This window comes from Trematomus bernacchii, unplaced genomic scaffold (genome assembly GCF_902827165.1).
Source record: "Trematomus bernacchii unplaced genomic scaffold, fTreBer1.1, whole genome shotgun sequence".
Taxonomy (NCBI): domain Eukaryota; kingdom Metazoa; phylum Chordata; class Actinopteri; order Perciformes; family Nototheniidae; genus Trematomus; species Trematomus bernacchii.
This window is the reverse complement of record NW_022987739.1, coordinates 29,541,739-29,562,824: the sequence shown is the minus strand read 5'-3', so window position 1 is coordinate 29,562,824 and position 21,086 is coordinate 29,541,739. Positions and strand designations below refer to the sequence as shown.

Here is a 21,086-nt window from a genome sequence, read left to right as displayed (position 1 = left end):
GATATTGGAGATTTCAATCAATTCAATTTGGGTTAGGGTTAAAAATAAAAAAAACGAATAACGAAATTGAAAACCGAATACTAGGCCAACGACCGAATATTCTGATATTCGGGTACAGCCCTAATGCACATAAGCTACAGTGTAGAAATGGCAATGAAAATCTTATGACCCAAGCTCCTTGTACATTAAATAGTGTACTTCTTGTGTTCCAGTTCACTGCTCAACAAATTTCATCACAATGCTGATGTTTCAAGAGTGTTAAATATGCACCTGGGGTGTTTAACTTCTTGCAAAGATTGGTTCAGTTGATGAAAGTCAGAGAGGAAGAGGCAATGATCAGATGGAAGAAAAACAGTAGGAGATAAGCTGTTGATCTTACTGAAGCTAGGCTAGGTGGTGCTGAACATTTAAAAACTTGAGCGTGACTACTTATTGGACTTTCTTACGTGGTCATTGGTTTTCAACTAGTTTCAATGTGTCTGTCTTCATACATTCAAGTCCTGTATGAGTATACATTTACTTTTAGAAACAAGCAAAACATTACTGTGAGAGTTCAACATGGATTCAGGATCTGTAACAAGACCCATAAGATCCCTAAAGAGACAGTTTGCAGCCTTGGGTTGAGTCAACATACTGTCTCTGTCTTCAAAATGTCAAGAAAATGCAAAGGTAGGGATCAAGCTGTGTTCTAAAGCAAGCGTGAGATGAATGCAACCATTGGTGGATGTCAAAGCCTAAAGCTATACCCCCAAATCAACTTTTAAAAGGTGCAAGGCAAACACCTGGGAAGGACACTAGGTGAGGAAAGATTATATTTGATGATACTTGATGTTGACATGGTATTTCAAAGGAGTGACCTTGCTTGGATCAGGGAAACTTCTTAAAGCAGAGGTCAGGGATCGTGCCTCGATGTTCATACTTAATATTCAGGGCATTGTGGATTTTATATTTGCTGCGTTTTTTAAATAACAAATGGACGAGTGTTCCCCGTTGAATGCAATCTATATGAGTGAGAGCTGTGTTTTTATTCTTGGCAGGAAGTCGAGCTTTTGGCTGAACCTTTTTGTCAATGCTGTTTTTGATTTTCATGTGAATCATCTCTAGTTTAAAGCAGAGGAGTAGAGAGTGCACTGGTGATGCCTTCAGGTTTTCACTTCTGCTTTTCGCCGGTGATTTAGTCCTCTTGGCGCCTGGCTTGCACTGGGCGTCGTCTGACGGAGTATAAAGTCGTTTGGATGAAATACAGCAGCTACAAGTCCGATGCTAAATGACTCTGCCAGGTTCATATTCCCCTCTGGAGTTGCAGAGTGAGCTGCTGCCCCAAGTGAAAGAGTTTACCTCCACCCAGATAGTGTTGAAGTGAGAATAACACTGCCCTTCTCCAGGCCTCTCCCCATTGACTTCAGCCCTGCAGACATATTGGCTGCCACTTGGCCAGAAAAAGAAATAAAAACAACATAATTGGGCAGTTTTCTTTGACAGAAGCACATCTCAGTGATTGCTTTGCCAACCTTGTTTCAATTTTCCACCTGAGATTGTGCATTATTCTCAAATGCAGGCAGCCATCCTTCCTGCAGTTATTATGTTTTGATGGCGTCTGCGAAAACTGGGTCTGTGATAAGTAGGATGTGGGAATTGGGGTGAGACAAGGACAGAAGTCAGACAAACGGAACAAAGATGGTGAAAGTAGAAATGCTCAGGCAGAAGCTAAGGTGTGTAATTGTTTGTTTGGATTTGACTTGGAACTGGGATTGTTAAAGATAGTGTTAAAGAGGATTTAATGCAAGTGTGACTCAGGAAACCGGTGCCATGCTGTGCTAAAATGTTGCCTCAGTTAAACCCCTCGGGGCGGGGGCAAAATGCAACATCTTGCAAGAAACAGCGTCTGAGGGCTTCTTAATATTTAACAAACTATGAATGTGTCATACCCACTTAACGGGAAGAAACTCAGCTTTCAGACAATATTAACAAGTTTTAGCTAAACGAAACACAAGGGTAATAACAAAGGCTCCGAATTAGCCCCGAGTGAAAAAATGCTAACGCACTTAGCACAGAACTCAAGGTAAAATACCCTTATTACTTATCGGATCTGCACAAACAAGATATTGATTAGCAAGCTGAGATTCCACAGATTCCAGACATATAAGTATCAGAACTGAGCGATCAGAACTCGCGGCGAAACGACAACAAAAAAGCTTTACGCAGCCAAAACGGCTAAAAACGTCTTACCTTTGTTGTTTTCTGATCAAAAGTTGTGTTCAATGGCATTAAAACGAGAAAAACGCTGCTGAAGGTTAATCCATAGGTTAATCCATAGGTTAATCCATAGGTTAATCCATAGGTTAATCCATAGGTTAATCCATAGGTTAATCCAATGTGTCCGTGTCACTTTGAAATGATTACTGATAATCCATCATTCCATTTGTATGTCAATAACGGAGTTTTCATATTAGCTGCTACGATAGCTACCAGAGTGTATCGCAGCTTCCGGTTCCGGGGCATTCTGGCTGCGCAGCACTCATTCACCAATGGGTAATTTTTAGATGGATTTAGGAACTTCCCCTCGATTCTATTGGCTCTAACGGTTAAAAAGAGATGTCAATCATCAAAATCGACCAAGGGGGGCCGGAGATATGGAAAATGCACCCAAATGACCCCAAAGGTGGTTTATTTTGTTGCTAAACCTCTCTAAAAAGGTCAAATGTCACTTGTTTTGCATCAATCTTGATACATGGTACTTATTATATGTTATAGTGTGGATTCCTAATGCTTTTAGTCTACTATCCCATCATTCAAGGATGGTTTTCACTATAAGTAATGTTTTATCTTTGGACGGACACTATAATTTACATTTTTTTACTATGTTCAATCTGAATTTACTTTAAAATAAAAAAATTCTATATCCAACTCACAGGTTGCTGCAGCACCTCTTTTCACCATCTGTCTGAAACCAGAGCCCAGTCTGCTCTGATTGGTTAGCTGTTTCTGGATTTTAGCCTTTGCAGACCATTTACATGCACACAAAAACGACATAATACACTACATGAAAGGGGAAACCCCAAAAAGCACAATAGAGCCTCTATATTAGAAAGAAGCCATTTAGTATCCACAGAACTTATTTTAGTTTGATCACTGCTTTCCTATTCCTTACAAAGTCACTTGTGAATTTCTTAAGTACTGTCGAACTTACTCACAATGCATCCTCTGTCTTCACATGAAGCACTTCAGAAGATTTCTGGGATAACATGAAGTGCGTTGGTGTAACAATACCATGAATAACCAAAGCTTAAGATAAGGACATTTGAATATTGGCTTTAAACAAAGATCCTGTGCAGCAATACATTGAGAGAGAAAGACAGAATAGCTAAAAAACACATTAACGTGTCAAGAGTATTGAGTCCTGGCTTCCCTTCACCAGTCATCTGTAAGCTTATTGACACAATCGCAATACAGCAGACATGATTACGCTTCAAATCTGGCCTCTTTTTAGGGTTCCAAGGCACTACGAATACTGCAGTTAATTAACTTCCCACCCACACATGAAACACAGCCATTTGCATCCAGGAATTGAAATGGCTTGGCAAACAATTTGCGTTCAGCTTCCTAAATTGGTGCACAAACTGACGTGACATTATACGCCTTAGAAACCCTGGCACTGGTGCTGCTCAGCCTTCATGGGTAATAAGCAGCACGTCCAGGTGAAATGAGGTTGTGGGTAAAATGTTTGTGAATCAATCGTTTTTTTTCCTCCTCGCCATTCACTTCACCAAACTGAAAACATAATGACATTCATCACTTACTAATGGCGCATTTCCACTGCAGGGCCTCGCTCGGCTTAGTACGGTATAGTTAGGCCTTGTTAGGACTGGCTCACTTTATGCTGCGTTTCCATTACAGTTTAGTAGCTGGGGCAGTAACTATAGTAACGCAGTGTAGGCGGAGCCGTGACGTCATCTTCAATGAGAAACACAGAAAAACAACATCAGCCGTTAGCTGTTAGCACTCAGAGCTCACAGCTCCTCATATCTGTTCAGAAACTAGACAAAAGTTAAACAAGTACAAACCACAGACTGCCTGTGTCATGGCGAATACAGTCGCTGCTTTATTTATGTCTGTATAGGCCGTTGTTGTGAGTGTGGACGGTCGGAGCATATACTGCGTTAGCTTAGCCAATCTCCATTCAGAAAACACGCATTTTAAAAGGTTTTTCGCCTGCCGTCTGTCTGCAGACTTGTCAAAGCATTAATTCATGGTTTTTACTAACCGGTATCAGTATGTTGTTACTTCGGCATCATTTTGAAACGTGTATTACAATTACATCACGGTCAAATATGTTCATTTTGTTGTAGTTGTAGCCCCCTTGCCAGCGATTCTCTCTCTCTAGTTTAGCATACTCAGCCTGGTTGTTGGCCCGCTAAGAACCTCGATTTTATGGGGCCAGAAAAACTGTGAAAAAGTACCCGCTAGCCGGAACTACGCCAAGTGGAAACGCAACCAAAAACGGGCCGGGCACGGGCTCCGCGCTGTAGTGGAAATGCGCCATAAGCCACTAGACATTTTTACAATTAATAACTTTGGTAGTCCACTTTACATTTGTCTATTTCCTTATAGACGTTCATGACAGGCCGATGCAAAGCATGATTAAGCAAAACGCTTCAGATCCTACTTGAGATTCTGCTTCCTCGCCGTCTCATCCTCCCTCTGGTTGGATTTGGTTGAATGTGAGTTATTGCCTCGGGGAGATTGATGGGAACCAAACACCTTCACTGGCACTCGGAGACATTCTCGCCTGGGTGCTACACACTGATTGGTTTTGTGTCTATGTGTGTGTTTGTATGCACATGTGCAACACTCTACCTCATATTGATTCTGCTGCGGTCCCTTATCCATATCGTCCTTTCTCTTGACATTAAGGCCAATTGTATGCGTTGGCCTTCCTCGGTGTGAATAAGAAAGGACAACACACTCACACAGCTGTTCTCATAGTTTCACCGCTGATTGACAGACTGCTCTTGCTTTCTTTCCAGCTGTGTCGTCACAGTACGCATGTTGAACACTGAATAACTTTCTCTCCTCCTTTCTTCTTCCACTCTTCCCCGCTCTCCTCCTTTTCTTATCTGACACACAGGTGGACGCCGGTTGGATTGGTTTCTGGTCGACTGTCGGTGGATGCGTGTTTGGAGTGGCAATGGCCAGGTGAGCAACTGCACAGATACTTGTTTATACTGAATTATGTCACAAGGCATGATCATTGAACATGTTTTTCTAGTGAAAAGACGGTAAGAGGGTGATATTGTCCATGCAAGTCAAGGCTACAAAAATCCAATGTTGACTTTTCAAATTACAACACTTTGGTCTGGATGCAAGGAGTTGTAGAAGAGTGATAAACAACATAGAGTATAAGTGCAAAATGAAAATGCACTGAATTCAGGTAAAAAATAACCTTATTTTTAAGACAGTACTCTGTTTATTTAAATGTGGATGTGCTATACAATTACTATCCTATTATTGATCAGAAAAATAGTCATATCGTCTATAACCGCGCACCCCTTATCTAGAAGAAAACCTATCCTCTTTACTGTAAAACAAGGGGTCACCCACTACATTTGTCCAAGGGCCAAAATTAATCCAAGAGACACTTTCCGGGGCCAGAGATTTTTATATATAAATATATATATATAAATCATAATAAATTATATATATATTTTATATATATATAATTGATTAATATGTTCACTTTTTTTTATAAGCCTGTATCCGGGGTAATAAAACTGAAAGCAGTCCTGATTGGGAAAGGAATCAACTTTTTTATTAATACCGTGTCCTGATTGGTGGGAAACGGTTGCAGGATATAAGAAAATTGTTTGCCAGGCACGCATATCTTAAATAATGTATGCACTGCCATTTCCCCACATAAACATAACAGTCTGCAATGAGACAGTTGTCTCCTGTGTGCTCCACTTCCTCCTTGGCGCACCGGTAACTTTCTTGTTAACCCGTTTTGGTTTAAAAACAGAATAAGGTCGGTTTTATCTTTTTATAAAAGTAATCATCATCTTTATATATATATATATATATATAATGTATCACCTATACAGCACCTTTGGGAATGTAGTGTCTTGATCAAGGACACAACAACGTTTTTTGACAAGCGTGGGGCTCAACCCGTGTAACTCGTGGTGACATGAGTGGGGCGCGAATGCACTAACCACTCCGCCAACGCCACAGTCCCCCCTGCCGTGCGGGCCACCAGTTGATGGTCACTGCCTTACAACAACATAATCCTCTGACCGGGGTAACCTTTATGCAGCTTTCTCACTCAGTTGACTATGTGACAATCCCATTGTGTGGCTGTTGAATACTGGGGATATATGTACAATTAAAGGTTCTTCTGACGTGACATAACACAAAAGACTATTGTGTTTTTGTCCATCCTTTTTTCTGTTTGAAAGCCTTGGCTGTGCTTCTGTTTCCACACCAACAAGATTAAGAGCTAGTGAATTCCCCTCACAGTGTTTTAGCTCTGAACCTGCACACATATTGTACTTCAGTTTATCCCCCTGGCAATAGGAAAGCTGTATGGTTTATATTATTGCTATCTGCACTGTCCCTTGGAGAACGCAGACCTTCTTTAAGGGAAATGGGGTTATCAGGTGCTCCTGGGATGGTCCCAATTCCAGAGTTGGGAAGTTATTTTCCCGACTTGTGTGTTCATGAGCTTTAAATCACATTGTGGAAACAAAATTGGAAGCTACGAAGACATTTTAAAGTACATTAATGCTGAGATTCATCAACCCCACATTTACTTTTGTCCACCATTTGACGGCAAGTCTGTGAAAGCCAAAAAACGTCCGCCAACGCTTCAGGTTATTGTTTTCTGACTCATTATACATTTTCAGTTGGGAAGTCACGCCATATTAATGCAGCACAAATGGCCTATAGTGCTAAGGAAGCAACACATTATTTATCCAGATCAGCTTAAAATGTAATTGGTCCATTCTTGACCCATGCTACACCCTTCCGAGAATCTGGCGCTTTCCCTTATTTTCAATCTTCTGACAGACAACCGAAGATGAAACAACAACCTCCTTGGTGTTATTAAGGATTAAATCTCATATAAATAATAGCTGCTGGATGCATCGAGACCTCTCTCTGGCTCCCCCTGATCTCATCTCCTCCCTTTTAATATACGCTGTGATGCAGCTGTGATAGAGTGAAGGGAATAGATGCTAATGCAACAGCCACTTCACCTCCTCTGATGGATAGAGAGCCTCAGCGTAAGACAAAGTGTGGAGTCAGCAAAGCAATGGATTCATTCCCCGCTCTGACGGATATATGTTTATCGCAGACTGAGGCCCAATCAGCACTTCCAGGCAGGCCCAGTGTTTCCTAAAAGCTGTAATCAGGGAAATGAGCCCATAACTCTCACTGTTAATCAATGAAGCTGTTTGCAGCACGAGATGAAACTGTATGTAAACAGAGCGGCTGAATTATTGGTGTTGATTATATAAACCCTGAGTCACTGGAGGAATTGATTAGGCTCTGTTCGGGTGCAACAGTTGATAGTTAAATACAAAATCCAGCTTTTACAATTGGTCATGTCGTTTGCTTTACATGCTGTTCAGAGGTTATGGATCTCCTGCCACTGACTATTGATTAAGTGTTGCAAGATGACTGAGAGGAATATTATTTATTTTGTCATCGTCTTTCATGCTTTTAGGTTGTAGAAAATCCTCTTTAAGGGTTTGTTTTGAACGTGGAAAACTGAACGCTGACACCTCTGAGCAAGATTTAGATTTATTGTCCCAGAGGGATATTTAGTTTTACAGCCAGTACACAGAAACATAGAGATATACACAAAGCAATACATAGATATAGAAAAATAAATAACAGCTTCCGGCATACATTAATTTAGATATACCAGCTTACAAGTAATGTCCGCAACGCTTATTTTTAACATTTCAAGCATCTTTTATTCTTCAATTTAGTTTCTATTCAGACCTTATGTGTATAAATGTAACTCATGCTTTTCATGTAATACAATCGTTATAAGATTATGCTTTGTGTATATCTGCTAGTTAAGTATTTCAAGTGTTATTGTCTATTTATTTTGAAGAAATGTGTAAAGTTGTTTTTAAAAAGTACTCAACAATTAAACCTTTTATCTAGTTATTTGAAATTAAGCTAAACAAATAGACAGTTATTATTATTATATTGATATATTTAATGTTTTATTGGTCTATCAAAAATAGTTAATAGCATCATAATACAATTATAATACCAAAATATGTCACTTTTAACTGTGAAATAGTGTTTTTTCAATATCATTCTTCTCCCGTACACTACAATGTTAATTTCCAGACTTTAATTGACCGTTCAAGACTTTAAAAACTCTTTAATAAAAACTATTTTTTAGATCAAGCTTGTTCAGGTTTCAGAGTTATAAAGGCTCTTTGAATATTATTATACATATATCCCATTCTGTTATTTTGATAATGAACATTTCCAATACAGTTATTGCACTTTAATGATCTATTATCTCCTAATCTTAAAGGTTTTTTAATACCGTTTAACCCAAGCCCCCAGGAAGTGCGCCGGACTCTGAGGAAAATATTCGTTGTGGCCAAATGGCGGTACTACACTTCCGTATCAGTCGCTGGGCCCGGAAACACTTTTCCCCATTGACTAACATTGGGAAAGAGACGTCTGTAAATCGTTGGATAATTTTTTTTAAACTAAATAAACTACCCAGTATGAACACTTGTATAGCCCTTATTAAAAACATTTGGTCCTCAAGTTGTAAAATGTGCTAATAACGTTATTCTGAGAGTTCTTTTCCTCTGCATTATGAACGCGCATCTAACCCACGGGACCGCGCCGCCCGGCACATTCATGTGACGTGTTCAGTACTACATGAGTTTTACCTTTACCCATGGATGCACAATAAGAACGGATTATATGAATACTTTCGGGAAGTTTCGCTCTCTCAAAAGTTGGGCCATTTTGTCTTCATGCGCCAATGAGCAACTCTCATAGGAATGAACGAGGCCCCGCCTCCCACGCTGTATCCAGTTCTTATTATACATCCATGGTTTAACCACACACCTTTTGTATTGTACACCATGGGTGTTTCTCAATCGCGAGTACGCTTGCTTGGTAGCACATGTCTGCCGAGCATCTTGCTTCAGAAGCGAGTCAAGAATACTTCCTGGCATTCGGAAAACGAAGAGTGGAACACGCTAGCAAGTGTGCAGGTGTGCGTCATATGAAAGGCCCCGCCTCTTACATCTTCCGCCACAGATTTGGGGAAATTGGTCCATGCGCAAAGCATTGTGGGGATTTTAAGACCGCGGAGTCTACTCATGTGCAGCCTCGATATTTCTCCAAACGGAGTACGCCGGGCTCGGTAGATTTCCAAGTATGCTGGAGATTGGAACAGTACTTCGGCGGCACTCGATGACGTAGTATGCTTGAAATAGTGGCTCTGAAGCAGCTTTACTCGCAATTGAGAAACACCCCATATGTGTATAATAATGCTATGCTAAGCTACATCTTGATTTAAGTGCGTTTCTCGGTCCCTCACAACAGGAAGCAGACTCTCATTAATTATCATCAGGCACGGGGCTCATGACTTTCTTCCCTTCTTGTCTTTGATTGGTCGTCCGTTGAGATGAGCCTCCAGTTACAATCAGACGAATGTCCTTTGATTACAGAAATACCTCAAAATACCCGAAGAAATTAAACCGTTTATTTAATTTATTCGTTCTCTTATTACTCCCTTAAAATTAAATACTGCTTATCTGCGGTTTTCTTCCTCCTTCTTCATTAATTTCCTGCAATATGGCTCCATTAGATTGCAGTAATGAACTGAGCAGAGAGCAGTTTTTCGTCCCTTGTCTCACCCAATGGCAGCGTTTTAAGACATTAATGTGAGGATGTGACTTATTATTTGCCACTAGCTGTCCCTCAGCGAAGCACCGCACCAACGCTGAGCAAAGCTTGCCACAGGGGGCAGAAAACTACCCTCTTTTTAAATGCTTTTTGTGCTTGCAGTTTCATTTTTTAAGTGGCCTCTTGGGAAGTGTTATGTCTTGGGGGATTAGCACTTGCCCTTTGCCCAAAAAATAAACACTCTCTGCTTGCAAAAATGTTATATCTTGTGTCTTGCCGGTGGATAGTTGAATGGCGGGTAGATTATTGCAGAAGGTTCAATTAGTGTTGGTTGCTCCGAGGTGTGGCACCCGTCATGGAAACATTTGATCCTGGAGCTGTTTAATTGTCAGGCAGAAGCTGATTGGACGACGTTTTCTTTTGACGTCGATGTGAGGTAGTGGGAAGGAATAACTAACAAGCATCGTCATTATCTTCCCATTCCACGCCTTGGGAAAAGAGAGAGTGAAGGGAAACAGAACCAGGTTATTCTCCCGGTGTCAGAAAGGCCAGACAATCCTCCAGGTTAATGAGATGTGAACAAACACACATTGGTATCAGCCTGATTTGTTTTCCCTGCTACTGCTCCTCATATTATTCATCTATTTGGTTATTTACTACATGCCCCTTCACTAAAAACATAGATAGGCCCGGTTGATAACATCACACTGAAGATGAGATTCATCATCCCCCCGCAGGCGGAAGATTTAATCAGATTCTACACGAGTGAAATGATGCTATCTTTATGGCCAATAAATCCTGTTAGAGTAAAAGATGGACTTTTAATTCTGGCGTTACCTCATCAGATGCCATGACCCTCGTCACTCATCGAGGAGTGTGACACGGCTCTGCATTCATAGAGCCATGCAAACCTGTGGAGGGTCTTTTATTGGGACCAAATCCTATGGAAACAACCAAAACAACCACACATTATTTAAACAAACAGACTCCCCTTCCCTGTCAGTGGCAAACCCCTTTGTTTCTATTAAAAGACGTGAATATTTGAAAGGTTTTAAAGCACATGGGCACTGTGGTTTTTAACCCTTACTACTAAAACCGGGTTAAATAACCGTTTTTATTGTAATATGTTTAGCATAGTGGGATAGGGATCTGTTTATAATGCTTTGATTACACAGGTATGACTTGTTAGTCGCACTGATTGTTGTTTTTTATGTCGACAATAAGTAATAGTCAGCATATTGCTGTCCTTACCTTTTAAAAACATGTTTAGTTTTTACACATTTCGAAAAATATTGATGATAGTATATTTAAATTGCTATTTGTCTACTGTAAGCCAGTTGTTTTCAAAGCCGATTTAAACACGTCATGCATCTGACTCATCTTGCCAATCAGTAACAAAGCTCTGGATCAAATGGACTCGTTTTAGTTTAGAAAATAAGCTACTGTTGTTTCTCCTGCTCAGAGGCTCTGATCGGGATTGATACGGGGGGGGGGTTGTGTGTGATTCTCTGCAGACTGATGAGGGTTTGGCTGGGTTCAGGGTATCCTCCCTCTCTGGCATCAAAGGAGGACGGAGGGTTGAGCCAGTCCGCGGCAGATGGGTGATGCAGCTTTTAGGGGTGTAGCTGTGGGCAGAGATACCAGACATCTCTGTGTGCAAACATTTAGCCATCTGACTACACTGCCTATTCCTGTGCAAACGGCGACTGCAGGGCGATAAATCTGTATGATAATTTATCGTCTTTCAATGGATATCGTGATACACAGTTACAAGGTCTAAACTGAGAATAACAACTAAGCCTGAACTTGTGAAAATGTCTTAAAGATGACATATTTTGCTTATTTTCAGGCTCATATTAGTATCTTGTGCCTCTACTGTGACATGTTCGCATGCTTTAATGTTCAAAAAGAATTTGTGGGAGACACACTTTTGGATTTTTGCCTTTGCAGACCATTTACATGCACCAAAACCTATAACACACTACAGGAAAGGGAAAAACCACAAAAGCATAATACAGGGGTGTCCAAACTACGGCCCAGGGGCCAGATGCGGCCCGCAGCCCATTTTGAATCGGCCCTCAGCTAATTCAAATAGTATAATGAAATATGGCCCACAAATTAAACTTGTGCTTGTCATATATTGTACTAATGAAATATGTATGTACAAATATGTATCACAGTATTCATGTGTGCCCACTTTTCAAATAAATTCAATCAATTAAAGTTGGAAACATTTTCAAACTAATCTTAGTTCATATACAAGCAATGTGATCTCATACAGAATTCCTATAAAGTTCATTCATGAAGACAGGCTTATATCCAGGGGTACACATAACTAGTACGCATGCGCGGCAAACATCTGAAATGCGTACCGTCACTTGTCTCACTAAGCGCATTTGCGTACCGGCGGACTTGCGAAGCATTTCCAGAAGGCGCTTCGATCACTGGACGACAGAGCCAGTCGCCGTGTGCACAGATGGGCCTGCTGTTAACGTCGGTGAGTACAACGGAATTGTGCCACAACTTCTGGTGCGAGTTCCACGCGAGTGCTCCACTAGCGCCCACCCCCACCCCTCCCGTCGACGTTCAATACCACACCCCCAGCCACACCCCTCCCGTCGACGTTCAATACCACACCCCCAGCCACACCCCCCCCTGTCGACGTTCGCGAAACAGAGGGGCTGAACACATAACCTTGTGTACCAAACATTGTCTCCTGGTACTTGTGGAGGAAACTTCTGTGTAGTAATGCATGGAGTCACCGACTCAGGAAGGAGACACGGTGAGAGTTGGAGCTTTGATGTCAAACACTGATGGGTTTATTCAGAGTATTCGGCCGGAGGATTCACATCACAAATCAAAGAGTCAGAGGTTCTGACCACACGGCAGAGTTGCCACGTCAATTCTGAAGAGCCTCTCTCTATGCTAGACCTTTTAACAGGTTCACAGAGAGAAATCAACATCTCTGAAGGAGTAGACTAAACACTGAATCACCTGCGTCCGACGCTCATGGCCTCAAGGATTTCACATCCTAGAGCCCACAAACACCGATAAAGAAGTGCTTCAGTGTTCTCACAACAATTACCCTTCGTGCCAGACAAGTTGACCGGTCACACACTGGTGACAACAACACATATGGCACCAAGGCCTTTCCTTAAAGGAGATAACACATGTCAGAGTAAAAGGTTAGATATCTAGAAGAATTATTCCTTAACAGTACTCATTTGAGTAACTCACTAAGAAAGTTATGTGCACCCCTGCTTATATCATGATAGATATTGTAATGGAGATGATATTATCACCTTTACAGGGATGAAAGATCTTAGCAGTATTGTCTAACCCTACAACCAGCTTGTTCTTAAAAACAGAATTATGCCGACATCAATATTCCTCATGTTATCCTCTGTTACCTGTAGATGGCAGAAAATGACGGCTCAGGTAGAAAATGACGGCCCATTGAACCCCAGAAGACATTGATGTTTTCTTAAAATGCGAACGTGGAATGTCTGAGTGGAGATGTTCTCATTATCCGTCCACAGGATGATCTCCCTCCTCCCCTGGCCCTCGGCATGCTGACAAACCTTTCATCACCTAGCTGAACTAATAAGCCATTTCCAACACTTGTTTTTTATTCTTGCATTAAGTTCATTGTCGAGTTCAGCCTTCTCTTTCTCAAGCATCTTGTCTGAGAGCAACAAAACAAAAGTAATTAGTGTCTTTCTATTGCTTTGGGGCGTGTGTAGCTTCATCTAATCTTTCACGAGCGTACATATGCATACCCAGAGGAGCAGAGAGGAGTTAATGAACTCTGAAGGTTTAGCAAAAGGCTACAAAGAGAAACCACAGTGCTCCAAAGAGACAGAGTTTGGGAATGGCCCAGTGGCTTGTCTTCAACGATATATTACAATGTGCCTCTCAAGTCCTGCTTAGCTGCTGAAACAAATTGAATCAACTTTCAGAGAAGTGTCCCTGCTCGTGTGATGACAAGTACAACTGAGGCATCCAGGAACAAGTGGGAGACAGGACATGATCTAGCTTTTCTGCAAAACAATGCATGTCTCCAGTAACAGATTAGGACACAGAGGAAGCAGACGTTTGGAAATGAGGAGACGCCTTTTTGTTTCTGAAGCTTCTGTCTCGTCTCACTTTGTGTTTCAGGATCAGTATCTTCAATATGTTGTGTTTTTTCTTTATCATTATAATAAAGCTTTTATTTGTACAGCACTTTCAATACACCAGGTGCAGCTCAAAGTGCTTTAACAACAAGGCACACGTCACATTACATTAAAGGTCACCTATTATGCTAAATCCACTTCTTCATGTCTCTTCGACATCAACACGTGTCCCCTCTTCTTCATGTCTCTTCTACATCAACACGTGTCCCCTCTTCTTCATGTCTCTTCTACATCAACATGTGTCCCCTCTTCTTCATGTCTCTTCTACATCAACATGTGTCCCCTCTTCTTCATGTCTCTTCTACATCAACACGTGTCCCCTCTTCTTCATGTCTCTTCTGCATCAACATGTGTCCCCTCTTCTTCATGTCTCTTCTGCATCAACATGTGTCCCCTCTTCTTCATGTCTCTTCTACATCAACATGTGTCCCCTCTTCTTCACGTCTCTTCTACATCAACATGTGTCCCCTCTTCTTCATGTCTCTTCTACATCAACATGTGTCCCCTCTTCTTCATGTCTCTTCTACATCAACATGTGTCCCCTCTTCTTCATGTCTCTTCTACATCAACATGTGTCCCCTCTTCTTCATGTCTCTTCTACATCAACATGTGTCCCCTCTTCTTCATGTCTCTTCTACATCAACATGTGTCCCCTCTTCTTCATGTCTCTTCTACATCAACATGTGTCCCCTCTTCTTCATGTCTCTTCTACATCACCATGTGTCCCCTCTTCTTCATGTCTCTTCTACATCAACATGTGTCCCCTCTTCTTCATGTCTCTTCTGCATCAACATGTGTCCCCTCTTCTTCATGTCTCTTCTACATCACCATGTGTCCCCTCTTCTTCATGTCTCTTCTACATCAACATGTGTCCCCTCTTCTTCATGTCTCTTCTACATCAACATGTGTCCCCTCTTCTTCATGTCTCTTCTACATCAACATGTGTCCCCTCCTCTTCATGTCTCTACTTCATCAACATGTGTCCCCTCTTCTTCATGTCTCTTCTACATCACCATGTGTCCCCTCTTCTTCATGTCTCTTCTACATCAACATGTGTCCCCTCTTCTCCATGTCTCTTCTACATCAACATGTGTCCCCTCTTCTCCATGTCTCTTCTACATCAACATGTGTCCCCTCTTCTTCATGTCTCTTCTTCATCAACATGTGTCCCCTCTGTGGAAAGAGACTCTGAACGTTTCAGGAACAAAGATTCTCTCTCTTTTTGTCCTGATCCATTTCTATAAAAACCTGTCTGAAAATGAGCTGATCAGATTTTGGCCACTTTATGATGTCATCACGATGTTTTGTCTTGTGTACCCATTAGCCAATCAGCAACCAAGGTAACCCCCCCCCCCCACCTTATCACCTGAATCTCCTCCTAGAGCACCATTGAGTTCTTTGTAACCAAATCTCTCTCAGAGGGGCGTGGGGAGGGGCTCCTTATTTTCATCTAAAGTAACAGACAGAGAATCAGCTCTTTGGAAACTGGGCTGAAACAGAGGGGATTATGGGATGCTGCAATGATCTGTTTGGTGTTTCAGCCAATCAGAGACATGTCTTGTATATATCTGAGACCTGTAATATATTGATGAAAAACAGTATAATAGGGGACCTTTAAAAGTGGGTGTCGGTATTGAAAAGCTCATCTAAAAAGACGTTTATTTAGCTGTCTTATAGCTGTCTGTTTATAAATGAACATTCCTGCTTCCTCCCACCTGCTCTCAGGTTTGCAGACTCCATTCGGGGGATGCTGAAGCTGATCCTGGTGCTGATGCTGGCAGGAGCCTCTCTGTCCTCCACCTGGTTCACTCTCACCTGTCTGAGCTCATTCACTCACCTCCCCTCCACCGCAGGTAGGTCCGCAGCAGCCTCACTGTCAAGGTGACTTTACTTTACTCTGCCTGCAGTCAGAGCAGCCGGCAGAACGACTCAGAGAGTGAATCCATCTCAGTGGGCAGATCAGGGGTCAGTCTCTGGTTGCCAAATGCAGGAGAGTGTGCACACTTTTTTGACACATAGTTTTTATTTAAGACTTTTTTCATTACAAAACGAAGCCAGGCACTTACATCAGTTAGACAACAAAAAAATGTACAATGTATTCAGGGATACAGAGAAAATTCAAAAAAAAAATAAGAGTGGGTTCTCGTTTAGCACACCAACATTTTAATTTATGTCGTCAGAGTAAACAGCTCCTCGTATGGAGGTCAAATTATGAGAGGATGAGAGGTCACATCAACGACCTCCAGTCCTATTCCAGCAGATACACCAACCATTTTTTCCATCTGGCTAAGTACAAATATTTTTCCAATCTTAGCAGGAAGGTCAATCTTTCCATCTCTTGAATATCCTCAACAATTTCAAGCCAATTATCTATAGTAGGTATATCTATCTGTAGAGAGTGTTCACACTTTCATCTGATGATAAGATAAGATAAGATAAGAGGTACTTTATTGATACCAAATTGGGACATTTTTGCGCTGCAGCAGCATACATCTAAAACAAGGCATTAAACTTAAGTAGAAATGAAATAGTAGAAATAAAAAATACTAGAAATTACGCATCTCAAAATAGAATTAAAACAGCGTTAAAAAAGTTGAAAATATACAGTAGACTGTGGAGATAAATAATCTATAAACTCTGACAATAAAACACTTTTAAAGGGCTTTAGACACAACATAAAGCAGGATATTATTTACATTAAAGGTGGGGTAGGTAAGTTTGAGAAACCGGCTCCAGATACACTTTTTGTTATATTCCATGGAATGCTCTTAACATCCCGATAGCAATGAATATCTTAAGTGCTTTGACAAAAAATCCATAAAAAAATATCATCTGTGGAAGCCGTAGTACTGTAAAAAGCACGACCAATCATCTGAGCCGGCCCAGCTAAAATAACTGGATGGCCTACCTGCCTGTCAGCCTTCCATCTGTGCACAAACTTATCTCGTGCCCTCATTGGTCATGTGCACGTTCGTGTGTGTTGGAGGAGGGGCTCTGTAAGGAAGTGGCAGATTTTCTCCGGTTGTGTATTTTCAAATTCTCGCGCACTCGAGCCGGTTTCTCCAAAATTACCTACCCCACCTTTAAGTGTGTTGAATTAAATATAAATGTGAAACGCACAGTGTGTCGAGTTATCCAAAGAAAAGCTATGTATCAGTGAGTTCTCTGCCAGCCAGAGGTGGTGTTGGATTTGTCATGCTTGACTTCCTAATGTATAAGGGATTGGATGTCAGGTGAGAGGAGTAGAGCAAATGCAGTACGTTGAATCGTTTGCAAAAAAAAAACCTTTTAATGGCAGGTAATCTACTGAGATCAGGGCAAGGCAAAACGAACAGTACTATTGTATGAAGGATCTGACAAACAGTGACAGAAAACCAGAACCTAAATACATGCAGAACCAATCGTGAGGATAAGACACAGCTAGAGAGCGCGGGGAAAACACGAGTGGAAAGGATCTGATAATCAAACAGGTGGGGAAACACAGAGAGGAAGAAACAGACAAAAGACGGGATGACTACATTTCAAAATAAAACGGGAAACACTGACAGATTGTGACATTAGAAGTTGAACAAATAACTTGTGGGTATGCATACCCTTTATTCTTGCGTCATAATATATGATTGCCAGGCATTACTTATAATAGATCCATATACATAAATGCTCCATCTCCTACCTTTAACATTAACACTTGTATGAGAGGCCTTTCTTACTCCTACCATCTTAAAGTAGTTATTGTTAAGTGCTGTCATTTTGCACGGAGAAATCCATCACATTATATAGCCTCCAGGATAATATACATGTTCCTTTGTCGGCCTTTGTCCCCCTTTGTAATTGCCACTTAAACTATGTAGTTACTGTTTGATTTCAAGTGCTTGAGTACAAAGCCAAGACGATAAAAAAAAATACTTACACACTGCATATATGTAGGTGTATTTGGTACCTATTTAGCAGAAGCAATCCATTAGTGTTTAACCCAACAGTGGACTGTTTCCAAAACAATAATCCTACCAGCACCAGTCGTCATCATCATCATCATCATCCATCATCATTCTGTGAGTCCTGGCTCTGCTCTCTTTCTGTCTCACACTCCTCTAGCTTCATCCACCTGCCATAACATACAGGAGGGGGATGCAGTCTGCCAACACACCTCATTATCTGGGTATGGGATGGTCAGTAGCTCACACACAGATCAGTGTAATCTATGCTCTCTGTGGCGGCTCAATTTCCAGTTCAGTTTGAGTCACCGAGAGGCTAAGCTTGGCTATAAGCTGCGACGCGTTTACAAAGAGAAAGTCCATACTGAAGCAAGATAGTTTTACGAAATGTAATAAACTAAATCAAAACGCAGTAACTACGGACAAAACGGTCAACAGAAAAAATGACAGCACAAGCTCACCCTCTGTCATCCGCACTCGACATGAAACAGGTGACTTATATAAACAAACCACACCCATGTGACGATTACCGGAAGTGCTCAACAAACAAATAATAGTGACGTAAACAAATAATAATAATACAAATAATGAACTTGGGCTAAGTAGCATTATGGCACCTCTCTGTGAATAACTTAAAGGTCCCATGTCATGGCCATTTCTACTGATCATAATTCCATTGTTGAGGTCTACTAGAATACATTTATATTGTGCAATTTTCCAAACTCACATTGGTTTCTCATACAGCATCTCTGCATAGTATGTGTATTCACTCTCTGTCCTAAACGGCTTGTTGGAGCTCCTGCCCCCCCCCTCTCTGTGAGCCCAGTGGCCGTCAGCGAGACAGCGAAACCCAGCCCGAAACACACACACACCCGCGGTGTCTCGCTGTCTCGCCGACCCCACACCAGTGAGCCAGGCTACCCCACCTTTAAAGGTGGGGTAGGCCGGTTCGAGATACACTTTTTGTTATATTCCATGGAATGCTCTTAACATCCCGATAGCAATGAATACATTAAATGCTTTGACAAAAAATCCATAAAAAAATGTCATCTGTGGAAGCCGTGGTACTGTAAAAAGCACGACCAATCATCTGAGCCGGCCCGGCTAAAATAACTGGATGGCCTACCTGCCTGTCAGCCTTCCATCTGTGCACAAACTTATCTCGTGCCCTCATTGGTCATGTGCGCGTTCGTGTGTGTTGGAGGAGGGGCTCTGTAAGGAAGTGGCAGATTTTCTCCGGTTGTGTATTTTCAAATTCTAGCGCACTCGAGCCGGTTTCTCCAAAATTACCTACCCCACCTTTAAACATTAAGAAACCATACTTAAACATATAAGATAAAAACTTGCATATAAGAACATTTAAGAATATAGGATGACATTCTGTACCTTAAAAAAAAGCATCTCTGCCCCAACATACTTTCTCTAAGAAAAACAAATCTTCTCTTGGAGCCAACAAGACACATCCCATGTTCCCCTGCCGCTGTGATCAACACATGTTCTCCTCCAAAGACAAATCTCTCTGCCTTCTGGGAATCAGATAACCTTATTCGATAAGATGGTTAGAGCGCCATGAGTGTTAGATATCAGAGCTTCATTAGAGGGGAATAAAGACGGGCAGGGGGGCGGCGAGGACCCCGGAGGATCTGAGATTAAAGGGACGTGCAGGCTAATGGGAGCTCGTTTGGACCAATCTGCTGTGATGAGGGAGATGGAGGGAGATGGAGGGAGATGGAGGGAGATGGAGGGAGCCGTGATGCTCCAGAGGTGATGGCTTAATCTGGGAGAACATCCACTCTCACACGTCTCACTTCAGGCCCCACCTGCTGGGATCAGATCCACACACAGCGAGCATGTGAGGGGGTCAATATGAGGTGGAAATATCAAAGCTTTTGACTCGAGACATGGGTCATTAAAAGCGTTTGACTTAATGTATTTTGTCGAGAATCAAAATGGAGGTTGATTTGTTAAAGAACAAGTTAAACAAGCAGTACCATGCTTATATATGGGATGTATACACATTTTGGCAAAAGATTAAGACATTACTTTTTTAATATAGTGTACAATCCATGACATGAGTTGCATCTTAATTCTGTGACCTAAAAAGAGCAATATATTACCAAAAGTGAAATGATAGTTCATTTAAAAAGTCTCTCGTAATGTAGTGTGTTATAAGAAGTGCTTGGTTTTAAACGTTGATGCTTTCTTGGTACGAACTCAAATCTTGTTCTTAAGAAAAGTAGTAATACCACAGTGTAGAAAATACTCTGTCCTGCAATCACTTTTTTACTTACTACTGCTGAGAAATGTCATCAAAACACACTTTAAGTACCAACACTCTAAATATTTGCTGAGCAGAAGGGCCCATGTCCTAATGAATGTTTACTATATCACTGGATTGCAGAGGTGTGGACTCGAGTCACATGACTTGGTCCCACCTCTGCTGGATTGTATTTGGTGATGTCTTCATCACTTTAATTTTGCAGCTGGTTTTAAACTGCCATGTATTCTGAATCCATAATAAAACATCATCATTTCTAAGCTGATATATATTTTTTGTTAATATTAGAAAACTGAAGTAACTTATGATGTAAAGACTAAAAAGTAGAATATTTTCCTCTAAATTTGTATGTAGTAGAAGTATAAAAAGCATACAATGGAAATACTCAAGTAAGGCTTAAATACCTCAAAATTGTCCTTAAGTACAGTGAGTAAATGTACTTACTTTCTCCAACTGTATATACATTACTGATAACCAATATAAACTGAAGCGCATGGTGAAAGGTGAGGGTGGCGTTCGGGAAGGATGTTGTTTTGTTTGCCAGCTGGCTTTTTTCCATCCGTACACCTACAATATTTTGTTTTTGTGTCTGGTAAATTGCCACCTTAAGGGATTCTAAATGAAATGTTGTTTCAGGTTGAGGGTTGTTCATAAATCTGCGCTGCTGAGAACAAATGGTTCAGCAGGAAGCCGTAAATCACCTCTGCTGTTGCATAAACCTGATGGGTGTGCCATCCCTTTTAAAAAGAGTTGCTCCCGTGGGATTTGATTCCCATATTCCATCACAGCTCCTAATTAAACTGTGAC

The 21,086-nt window shown here is 41.3% G+C and overlaps 1 protein-coding gene across 1 annotated transcript in view; it reads left to right on the top strand.

Moving 5' to 3' along the window:
• The window catches only part of slc49a4 (solute carrier family 49 member 4), an 80,052-nt gene that overhangs the window by 41,648 nt on the left and 17,318 nt on the right, over window positions 1-21,086 (top strand). The window contains 2 exon segments of the mRNA XM_034147145.1: window positions 5,129-5,196; window positions 15,792-15,919. Coding sequence (XP_034003036.1) covers window positions 5,129-5,196; window positions 15,792-15,919 — 196 coding nt within the window.